The 12,071-nt window shown below is 44.3% G+C and overlaps 1 protein-coding gene across 1 annotated transcript; it reads left to right on the top strand.

Annotated features, from left to right (window-relative positions):
• Window positions 1-3,621: 3,621 nt before the first annotated feature.
• Window positions 3,622-9,751, top strand: LOC119318379 (probable cinnamyl alcohol dehydrogenase 5). Its single transcript, XM_037592931.1, has 4 exons — window positions 3,622-3,848; window positions 8,209-8,836; window positions 9,036-9,189; window positions 9,280-9,751. Exons 1-4 carry the CDS (start codon window positions 3,751-3,753, stop codon window positions 9,495-9,497), a joined length of 1,098 nt encoding a protein of 365 aa, XP_037448828.1. The 5' UTR covers window positions 3,622-3,750; the 3' UTR covers window positions 9,498-9,751.
• Window positions 9,752-12,071: the final 2,320 nt, after the last annotated feature.

The raw sequence follows: 12,071 nt of genomic DNA, 5'->3' as shown, positions 1-12,071 counted from the left end.
CTCCTAATCCGCTTTCCCGGATCGGCGATCCTGTCCACATCCCTACTGCAAGGTCCACGGCGGCAACCACCGCTAGCCGGTTGTAGCACCACGTCACGCCCATGCTTCATATGGGACCTCCCTTTGGATTATCATCGCGGCGACGCTATTGGTCCTCCCGTATACGTCCAATAACGCCACGCCACGACAATTAGTTGGGGTGGTGGCGACGACTAAGAGCATGGTTAATAGTAGAGCCAACCAGGAAAGAAGTGTGAAGCCAACAGCCAAATCATGAAGGACTCAGGGGCTACTGACGATACCATGCCCCCAGGGTATAGTCACGCAGGATCATGGAGGATCGGTAGCCACGGGGTGGCACACGCCCATGACTCAGAGTCCACGTACAATACAGGGCGCATCATCACATTGACGCACAAGACAAGAAATCTTCTACTACAAGAGTAGAATAGTTTCCTTAGCTAGGACAACTCCCAACCGACTTGCATGATGTCACCCTACCATTGACCTTGTATATAAGGACGGGCAGGGACACCTGACCAGTACGTACTTGATAATCTCCTCATAACCTAAAGTCCTAAACCATAATACCTCTCGGTATACGCCTCGTACACAACACAAGCGCTAGCTAGTTATCACACGAAGCTAGAGCAATCAATCCAATTAAGCATAAATCACAATAGTACCTCAACCCTAGGGCCTGAACCTAGGTAAGTCTCTCCTTGCGTACACCATCCGCATCACTCGCACCTCCGCGACCGCATCATGAATTCCGTCAGAAAAATACCACGACAAACCCATAGCCAAAACGTTCCTCCCCTTAGCGCGAAGTTTCCATCCTCTGAAATGCCAGTTTACCATACAGATCTATACGCCCAGGGTGCTACAACCCTTTTCCAGACAACTCTATATGAGCGAAAATTGCTTTTAGAACGGATAGAGAGGAACAAATGGATGTCTAGGCTAGGGAGATCATCTGGACCCCATAGCCAAAACGTTCCTCCCCTTCAGATAGTCTTATCATACACTAGAGTTTTGCTACATTTATAGACGTTTTCTTTCAGAACAAAACCTGCATTTTTTAGCAAAAGAATTAAACCTACATGATAAAGTGGCAGCATGCGATCGGAGCAGAAGGAAGACCACAACAAAATTTAGGAGATTAATATTATTTAGTGAAATCACTAGTTGAGGAGTACTCGTTGCAAAGATCACTTCAATTCGTCATGTTGCGACAAATGGCGCACATGCAGCGTGCCACTTGTCGCATCCCGAGAGTTTTTCCTTTTTTCGTAGATCCCTTTATTCAAAACGTTTCATCTCTCAAACCGTGCGTCCAAATCTCAAACCGCTTTCACCATTGTATTCATCGCGTCAAGATCTTCAAAACTAGATCCCATGTTGATAGGTTTTGACGAACTTTTTTTCATGAAAAAAACCGGCCGAAAAACCGGACTAAAAAACCGAACCGGGAGGACGGGTTTTCTCCCTTTCCAAAATAGGCATGCCCGTGCCTCTCATGAAATACAACCGTGCCTTTCGCGAAAGCAAAACCGTGACTCTCGCGAAAGGAAAAAAGAAGAAGAGAAAACTCATTTTTTTTGTTTCCGAGGAGGCACGGCCGTGACTCTCATAAAAGCACACCCGTGCCTCTCGCAGAAGCAAAACCGTGACTCTCGCGAAAGGAAAAACAGAAAACGCGTTTTTTCGTTTCCGAGAGGCACGGCCGTGACTCTCGCGAAAGCACAACCGTGCCTCTCGCGGAAGCAAAACCCTGACTCTTGCGAAAGGACAAAAACAAAAAACGCATTTTTTTCATTTCTGAGAGGCACGACCGTGACTCTCGGGAAAGCACAACCGTGCCTCTCACGGGAAGCAAAACCGCGACTCTCGCGAAAGGAAAAAAAATAGAAAACGCGTTTTTTTCGTTTCCGAGAGGCACGGCCGTGACTCCCGCGAAAGCAAAACCGTGCCTCTCGCGGAAGGAAAACCGTGACTCTCGCGAAATGAAAAAACGCGTTTTTTCACGCAAAAAAACAATTTCCCGAAAAAATGTTTTGCTCAAAAAGCTAAGGAAGACCGGTGAAAAACTAAAACGTCGAAAAAACCATTTAAATAACCGAAAACGCGTGCAAAAAAATAAAAAAAAGTTCGAAGGGAGCGCCCAGAGCACGACACATGGCGAATAGCTGAGAGCGCGCCAAGTGAAGCTGATCGTTGCGAGGCTTTCGAAGAAGCGCTCATTAACTAGTGACTTCCATTATTTAGTTAGTGCGGAAGAGTTCGGAAGGTTTCCATAGGGGTGGCCTGTTAAACCTGATCATACGTTGGGCCGAGTTGAGTTTTGAGTCAGGCTTGACAGCCTGATCTTAAAATCCCAAGTCTGAGCCTAGCCCGAACACAAAACATGTGAAGAATGTACTTTTCTATTTAATTTAACTTAATCCACTCAAAAACATTAATTTAATTTAATACTTTTTAGTTTATACTAATAGAATATTGATTTTATCATGTACAATGGTTGATAAGATAGTCTTATCTTAAGTGTTGCATGTGATTTAGAGATGACAAAAAAACATGTCTACAATGAGTCATCTCTTAGTGTTATCTTAAATAACTAGCTATTCCTAAAAACGTGGTGAGACATATTGTGCTAAGAGATCATCTCTTAAATAAGAGAAGACAAGTTTTTTTTTTTGTTTCTTATGATTTCTTCCTCCTCCACCTCATCATTTATCCTACATGGCATGTCTAAGATAGAATCATTGTACATGCCCTTAATGTTAGGCTATCTTGCCTAGGGCACATGGCTGGGTTGTCCATGCTCAAGTCTATCTGTAAGGATTTTTGTGCACTAAGTTATTATTATAGTTGTGCTAAAAAAGTTATTACTATATTTTATTTTGAAAATAAAGGACTGGATCTATTATAAAAGTGGTTATTCTCTTCGGGAGTTTTGTGTGTTGGAAAATATACGTTGGTACAATCCTTATTTCTGTTTGGGATGATATACAGTATTATGTTTTAGGAATCACAACAGTCTTATTTTGATTCGAGGATATTTTCTCTCTGGTAGTTAAAAGGACACGATAACAATGAATTGAGCTTAAGTCGGTTGCTTAGATTTCTTGTGATGGAAATTGCACATCTTTGTCTCATGTTCTAGACTTTGCAAGACCTCATCAGTCTGAAGACATGTCTGTTTGGTCTATCGAAAGTACCCGTACATGTAGAGCATATGAGCACACGTTCAAGTAGGTGTGACGTCAGTGTTATACGTGATCGTTTACGTCCATACTGACTGATATGTTTCTGAAAAGCAAAGGAAAAACGAAAACGTCGCGGTCTTGTTTTGTTTTCACCCCCTCGAGGTGGAGATGGAGAGGGGAAGAAAAGTCTGGCAATGGAATCATAGTACGAGTCGAGACCCCGTGGAGCACGAGTGTGTGGCCCGAGAGGAAGCCTTTCGTTTCCTCTCGGCATGCACAGCGACGGGACAGTGACACTGTTCGCACCCACGCCGCGCTCACGAGAACCATCCATACCCTCTCTCTCCCTCGGCCGACTATTCTCAGCGATGACGCACTTGGCACATCCGAGATGTGCGGGCCTTGTAGCATAAAAGGCAACCATGGAACCTCCTTTGCAGCCACGACAACACAACAGAGACGCACCACCACCAGTACCACCCACTGAAGTTACTCAAGAACTAATTCTCCGGCCGGCCGGACCTCGAGCGCGTCAGTCAGGATGGCACCCACGGCGGCGGAGCAGCACACGAGGAAGGCGGTGGGTCTGGCGGCGCGCGACGCCTCCGGCCATCTCACACCGCTCGCCATCACCCGGAGGTACGTACGCAACGCAAGCCAGACGCTCTCTCGTACTCAGGGGTCCGCCGGTGGCCCGACCGGTGCCGCTAGCACGCCTCCGCACAGCGTCTTTGCCGTCGCTACGTTCGCCCGAGACGCCCCTATGCGTGGCCGGGCACGCCGACGGGCACGGCGGCGCCGTCCGATCCGGTTTGCTGTTCGCTAGTTTTTCCGTCATATGCCCCGGCCCTCGGTTGCATGCACCATGCATGGTTCCTCCGTGGAATAATTTAATTTATTCTTGTTCAATTGTCGCGTAGCTGACGATGATTAGCGGTCCACCAGATCTGGACTTTCTCGTCCTGAACAATCCTCCGTTCTAAATCACATGTATATAGATATATTTCAGTGTGTTTGTTCATTTATTTCATTTCATATGTAGTCTATATTGAAATATTCAAAATATCTTACATTTGTGAACAGAAGAAGTATGATTTTAGAGAATTTGTGCGGCTAACAGTGGCCTTAAGCTTGCACGGCTGCTTTGTCCCGTATATATATACTCCTTTGTTCCGTTGCAGATTCGCAGAATAGTCTATGTGCCATGTGAATTTGTTCCCCTGGATTTATACACAGTGGTTATTGGGTTGCTTTCTGTGTTATTTTTTATATGAAAAAGAGCCTTAATTTGCAAATAGTATGAATATAATATCATGTGTCCAATAGAACTGTAACAAATAGTATGGATTATCATGTGTCCAGTACAACCGTAACGTCGACCTCAGCCTTTTCCCGTTTTGGGATCTTTACGCGACGCCACATAGTACATATGATGTCTCACTCTCAGTTACTTGTCACTGTTAAGCTTGTGTACTATTCGTCTGCCTCTTTATGTGTGGCTTTTGCTCTTCCTATGTGTGGTATGAATCAGGTGGCTCATGTGGGCAAACCTCAACGGCACATCTGTTTCAGTGACTTCATTGATTGATTAATAGTAGGACTTGACATTCTCGGACTGGCCGGCAAAGAGGTTGTGGCGATTTTGATTTTGATTTTTTGTTATTAGCTTATTTGGATTGAAACTTCTCGATCGCAACAGGATTTAGTTTTTCCTAGAACTTTTGCTAGAAAATGAGTTATACAGTTTGACAATCATCACATCTTTTCGCAAATAATGAATACCTAGCCATTAGGCTCATTTGATCCAATCATGCAGAGGTATCGCCACAAGTTTGTCATAGAAAACATTTGTTATTTTTTTATCACTTACATATATCCATATAAAGTAATACCACAAACATGTGGTCAAACCGTGCCCATTACGTAGCAGTAGTTTGCAGTTGGAAAAGAAAGACTTGTGCAATTCGTCGATGGCGCTAGTGGTTTTATGTTCAGATGTTGTTACCGTAGCCATGCGAGCACCTTCAAAATATTAAGCCGACACAATATCTTGAGATTAACGAAGTCATCAAGGCGCCTCATAGTGATGGAGGTGTCTTCTTCCACTAAACGAATATCGCCGGAAAGCTTGAAATAAATTCAAAAAAATACGAGGATCGGTGATAAATTTAGAGTTTGAACCCTGATGGGCTAGTTCCACCACAAGGAATCTAACCATCTGAGTTACACTCATTTTGCAGATGAAAAAGGTGGTTGATAGATGGTTTTAAGATTTGCAGTCCTAGAACTCTAAAATCCTTATTTTTCAAAAGAGTAATAATTGGTTGAAGTATGTGATTTGCTTGAATGAGTAAAATCATTTGTCTGAATGATAAAATTCAGCAGTTTTAACATGTATGGCCGATTCTTCGGTTTTGAGCATTGGCCCTTGTCGTGTGAGTGTATGTGAATGGTGATGTGAGCCTTCTTCGTGAGGGAATCAGTTATTTAAAGCCAGACATCTGCCTCTTTTCTGCTTAACAGCCTATCAACCCCGAAAACGGTTCACAGTTGCTCTCTCGTGCTTAGGGGTCCGCCGGTGCCGCTAGCACGCCTCCGCATCTCGAGACAACATCTTTGCTGTCGCTATGTTCGCCCGAGACACGTCTATGCATGGCCGGGCTCGCCGACGGACACGGCGGCGCCGTCCGACCCCATTGGTGTTCGCTAGCTTTTCCCTCATGCCCCGGCCCTCTGGTTGCATGCACCATGCATGGTTCCTCCGTGTAATAATTTAATTTATTCTCGTTATTAAAGTGTCGCATAGCTGACGATGATTTTAGAGAATTTGTGCGGCTAACATGGGCCTTAAGCTTGCACAGCTGCTTTATCCCGTATATATATTCTCCTTTGTTCCCATGCAGATTCGCAGGATAGTCTCTGTGACATGGGAACAGTAATGCTACACACACGGACTTGTTACGAAATCAATGAACTGTAATTAGGTGGCAGTTTTGATTGGAGATTAGGAGTGAGGCGGGACCCACCACATAAAAATCAGGGTGGGTGGAGATTAATTAGCGTTGTGATGCCCGTGTTGCTCCGTGCATCTAGGGTTATTGGCATGAGATTTTGTTTCCTTGGATTTATCAGGGTGGTTATTAGGTCGCTTTCTGTGTAAATTTTTATTTAAAATCCGGCCTTAATTTCCAAATAGTACGAATTATCATCTGTCCAGAGTACAATCGTAACAAACTGTACTATGAATTAGCGTGTGTCCGGTACAACCGTAACAAATTGTATGAATTATCATGTGTTCAGTACAAGCGTAACGTAGACACCAGCCTTTTTATGTTTTGGAATTTTTAGGCCACGCCACTGTTAGTTGTAAAAGGCACATACATACATGTGATGTGTCACTCTCAGTTACTTGTCAGTTGTCACTATTAGGCTAGTCATAGTGGGAGTAACTTAGCTAGTAACATAGCGCATTTCAAGAAAATTCTGCTTATGTGGCAAGTAATTAATGAGAGGTGGTAACATAATATGTTACTATAACATAACGCTTTTCAAGACAAAATGAGTCTATGAGCTAATTAATGAAACCATCTATGATACTATTAGTATGTTACTTTGCATTATGAAGGTAGTAACTTAGACTAGTGTCAGATGCAAGACACTAGTCTAAGTTACTCCCCACTATGACCAGCCTTAGCTTGTAGTACAATTCCTCTGCTTCTGTGCGTGTGGCTTTTGCTCTTCCTATGTGATGTATGAATCAGGTGGCTCATGTGGGCAAACCTCAACGGCACACCTGTTTAGGTGACTTCATTGATTAGCACTTTAGTAGGACTTGATATGCTCGGGCTGGCCGGCAAAGAGGTCGTGGCGATTTTGATTTTGATTTTTTTTATTAGCTTATTTGGATTGAAACTTCTTGATCACAAGAGGATTTAGTTTTTTGTATAACTTTTGCTAGAGAATGAGCTATGCAATTTAATCATCGTCACATCTTTTGCAAATAGCGAATACCTAGCTATTTAGGCTCATTTGATGCAATCATGCAAATGTACCGCGACAAGTTTGTAATAGAAAATCATTTGATATTTATTACTTACATATATCCATATAAGGTAATGCTACCAACATGTGGGCAAACCGTACGTGCCATTACAAAGTATAGTTTGCAATAGCGAATAAAAGACTCATGTAATTTGTAGTTGGTGCTACTAGTTTTATGTTGTTATCGTAGCCATGCTAGTGTGCTATGAGCTGTATAAGGTGGTTGGTGGATGGTAAGGATGTGCAGTCCTACCATTTGCTTTGCAAATTATTTTCTAATTTCTCCATTTTTGCAAGGATTAATAATTAATAGGCAAGTCCGAACAAATGATTTTCTAAAATCACTATTTTTCCTAGAATTATGTGATTTTCTCAAACGAGTAAAATCATTTGTATGAATGATGAAATTCAGTAGTTTGATTAGACAAAAAAAAATAAGCAAAACAAAAATTGATCGTTTGCATGTATGACTGATTGTTTGGCTTTTGAACCTTGTTGATCATGTGGGTGAGGGTGAGTGTTTTTTGCCAACCTTGTTCTTGATGGATTCAGTTATTAGAGCCAGACATCAGCCTCTTTGATAAAACATAAAAAAACTGAGACTAGTTGCATCACCGAGCAATGAATTGAGTTGATAGACAAAACCATGATTTACTAGTGAGATTTATTAGCCTAGTTTACACACTAGCATTTACTTCTACGTTCAGTCTAAATTGAACTTCTTTAAGTTTGGCAAATCTCTAGAAAAATATACAGAGATTTTCATAACCAATTTGGTTTATTTAGTTGAGCATAAAATATAGTTTCATACTACATGCATTTGACTTTGTGGTTATTGGAATTTTTTCCTATAACTTGGCCAGACAACCTAGAACTTCAAATATTTTGGAACAGAGGTAGTACTACGTAATAGCATTTCTTTTTATGATGTTCATGTTTCTTATGATTCTTGCTTCAGGAGCACTGGAGACGACGATGTGGTGATCAAGATTTTGTACTGCGGGATCTGCCACTCTGACCTACACAGCATCAAGAACGAATGGAAGAATGCCAAGTACCCCATGATCCCTGGGCATGAGATCGCCGGCGAGGTCACCGAGGTCGGTAAGAATGTGACCAAGTTCAAGACCGGAGACCGTGTGGGCGTCGGGTGCATGGTGAACTCATGCCAGTCCTGCGAGAGCTGCAACAAGGGCTTCGAGAACCACTGCCCGGGCATAATCCCCACCTACAACACGGTCGATCTCGACGGCACCATCACCTATGGCGGCTACTCCGGCATGGTGGTGGTGCACGAGCGGTTCGTGGTCCGGTTCCCGGACACCATACCGCTGGACAAGGGCGCGCCGCTGCTGTGCGCCGGCATCACCGTGTACAGCCCCATGAAGTACCACGGTCTGAATGTTCCCGGGATGCACCTCGGCGTGCTGGGTTTGGGCGGGCTGGGCCATGTCGCGGTCAAGTTCGGCAAGGCCTTCGGGATGAAGGTGACGGTGATCAGCTCGTCGCCGGGGAAGAAGCAGGAGGCCCTTGAACGGCTAGGCGCCGACGCGTTCGTTGTCAGCAAGGATGCTGAGGAGATGAAGGTATGCGGAATTGTTGCAATCATAATTTAACCAAGCATGACCATTAACAGATTGTTCTTTCTCTCTCCGGTGGAGAACAACACAGGAGTTCATATGTGCCTACCAAAGAAAAAAATTGCGTGCTATACAAATAGCGTCGCCTCTTAAATTATGCGTTTAGCGTGCTGGCAAGGTTAATTTAAATGTGTCGTCTTTGTAGGCTGCGATGAGTACCATGGATGGCATCATAAACACGGTGTCTGCAAACATCCCCATGGCCCCTCTCTTGGGGCTACTGAAACCCAACGGCAAGATGATCATGGTTGGCCTCCCAGAGAAGCCTATGGAGATCCCCCCCTTTGCTCTGGTTGCTAGTAAGTCCTTCAACCTCACAAACCTAGCTATATATATGCGTAACTGACTGGTACACATACTGACGTACGTGTGGCTGATTTAATGTACAGCGAACAAGACCCTGGCCGGGAGCTGCATCGGCGGCATGAGGGACACCCAGGAGATGCTCGACCTCGCCGCCAAGCATGACGTGACGGCGGACATCGAGGTGATTGACGTCGAGTACGTGAACACGGCCATGGAGCGCCTTGCCAAGGCGGACGTGAGGTATCGATTCGTCATCGACATCGGTAACACCCTTGACAAAGCCGCCGCCGCCGCCGAGTGACTCAGGGTCTCTGTTTTTGTCAATTAATCTAAATTTATATTTTTATGTATGAAAGCGTACGCCCGCAGGTATAGGCGCTACTTGTATTGTATTTATATAAATTTATTATATGTGAAGGAAGACATCCTGCGTGCCATGATGCCGGTTGTGGCTGTGTTAAAACCTCTTTGGTGTTGTCGTGTTTGTCTTGCTACATCTCGATCTGTGCTACTTGATTGCCTGGTGGCTTTATTAATTTAAGTTAGGTTGTGGCCTTTTCTCTTAAAAAAAAAGACATTACATGAATTTTTCTTGAGCTCTTTGGCAGGTGTTGCATGATATCCAAGAATGAGCCATATGTGCTATACACCATCAGTTTTCGAACCTGGCTTCCCCTAATGTACTAACCTAAGTGGTTCTGTTATTTCAAAATAAATAAATTGGAAGATACACTATTTATGGTCCTTAGCTAGCTATGTAGAAAGTAAACACCATCAACTTGGACACCGTTCATTTTGATTACGCCCCTTGTACTAGCAAAGTTCATCTCTCCATCTGAGAATCTATTCTATTGACAGTTGAGGTGGCGCTTGCTTGACGGGAATATTCGGTGCATTGTTGAAAATTCAAAATGGTTGTAAACTTCTAATTGGAAATTACTAGCTAGAGAAATCATGCATGCTAAAGCAATGAGATATCACCTAAGGAGGCAGACAGTGAACCAGTGGCTTCTCCTCATATGCTGCTGCTTCTGCTTCCATGTGCTTCTTACCAATTGATATTGTTGGAAATTAAAGAGTCAAATGACGCTAACGAGAAATAAGCAACCAAATAACCCCGTGTCTTAATACATAGATCAGCTCATGCCTGGATTGTATTAGTATGAAATTTAGCCAGCATTCATGGGCCGGGCGGGCGGATGAGGGTTACTTAGAGCTATAGTAAGTGAGCTGCCATGGTGGTAGTAGGTTGGGGTGTCACATCCACACTGCACGACCACTCGTCCCACCAACACAGCTCAAATGGCTCACGACCTCGCGCTTGTCCCGCTCATGAGTTTGGCTTAATTCATGCATGTTACAATTGTAAAGTTTACATTAAGCTGCGAAAATTCTCAAGTGTGCGTGCTCAGTCTTGCGTCCTCGCGTCGTCCTAGCTACTCATAAGTTCGGCTTCGTTCATATTGATGACGCAGAGAAGACATACATGTACATCAGTTGATTAGAGTGTGGCTGTCTACAACCACGCACATTGCACCCCTGGTGCACCCACGATCAAAACCTTAGCAAACCATTTCAAGAAAATTCTGAAACTATGTGAGTGTGATTATGAGCAAATGTTTTAGGTGCTTGCAAAATTTGATGGAGAAATAACATCCAAGGAAATCTGTGAACAGTAACATGTGAAAACATGTGAACAGTAACGTGGGTGCACAACATTATTTGTATTTTGTTTTTTATGGAAATCATTTGGGACGCGTCTAGCGGGTGGCTGTGCGCCCGCTAGCGCTCCTGGGCGGCCCACGTTTTTTGAAACTTTCTGTCCCTTTTGTCTCGATTTGGAAATTAATAGCGCGTTGTTATTTAATCATCACGTGGCATTACTTCTCACCAGACGGGCGGGTTTGCTGGTTCTTCAGTGTATGCATCTGCATCTAGTATTGTGTACGCTTTTATATTTAAACTTTCTGAAATTTTAAAAGGTCATATTTTTCAAACCGCGCGTCCGAATTCAGATCCGTCTTCACTATTGGATTCTTTGTGACGAGATCTTCGAAACTAGATCCTGCATGGGTATGTTTCGACAAAAAAAAATTGTGCATTTTTGTCCCCGTTTTGTGCAACTGACTAGTCGTTGATGTGCAACTACCTGACAGGGATGCGCAACTTTTCTCGTACACCGTAAACGTGCAGTTTTCCTCTATGGTACCTCCACCCCAAAACTACCTCCTTCTAGTGAGATGTGCAACTTCGTTTATTGCCCAGGCCAAGCAGTTTTCACTAGTGGCACCACCCCATACTACTCTCTAATAGTGAAATGTGCAATTTCGTCTGTTGCCCCGGCGCCCTAGCCAACTGCATGGTAGTCATCGCGCGTGTGCAGCCCCCACAACCGCGTTTGAGGGACTATCCTATAAGAATGTCCCAACTCCATGGCCACTCATGTGCGACTATGCACACAAGAGTGTGCAACTCCGTGGTCGGACGTGGGCATCTTCCACATGCAGATGAGATTGTGCAACTGTGTGGCCATGCATGTGCGACTATGCTGACGAGAGTGTGCAACTCTGTGGCCGGGCATGAGCACCTCCCACAAAAACTCATATGCGACTATGCAGACGAGGTTGTGCAACTCCATGGCCATGTATGTGCGACTGTGCCGACGAGAGTGTGCAATTTTGTGGCCATGCGTGAGCACCTCCCACGACAATTCATGTGTGACTATGCGGACGAGATTATGCAACTCTGCGTCCATACATGTGCGACTGCGCCGACGAGAGCATGCAACTCCACGACCATGTGTGAGCACCTCCCGCGACAATTTATGTGCGACTATTCGAACGAGATTGTGAACTCTATGGCCATGCATGTGCGA

This window comes from Triticum dicoccoides, chromosome 6A (assembly GCF_002162155.2).
Source record: "Triticum dicoccoides isolate Atlit2015 ecotype Zavitan chromosome 6A, WEW_v2.0, whole genome shotgun sequence".
Classification (NCBI taxonomy): domain Eukaryota; kingdom Viridiplantae; phylum Streptophyta; class Magnoliopsida; order Poales; family Poaceae; genus Triticum; species Triticum dicoccoides.
The sequence above is the reverse complement of the archived record's forward strand: the minus strand, read 5'-3'. Positions and strand labels throughout refer to the sequence as shown.

Bases quoted from the DNA above. Each gene is read 5' to 3' on its own strand.
- LOC119318379 (XM_037592931.1), top strand. From the start codon at position 3,751: ATGGCACCCACGGCGGCGGAGCAGCACACGAGGAAGGCGGTGGGTCTG. The intron at 3,849-8,208 runs GTACGTACGCAA...TTCTTGCTTCAG, and splicing joins CCGCTCGCCATCACCCGGAG to GAGCACTGGAGACGACGATG. The intron at 9,190-9,279 runs GTAAGTCCTTCA...TTTAATGTACAG, and splicing joins CCCCTTTGCTCTGGTTGCTA to CGAACAAGACCCTGGCCGGG.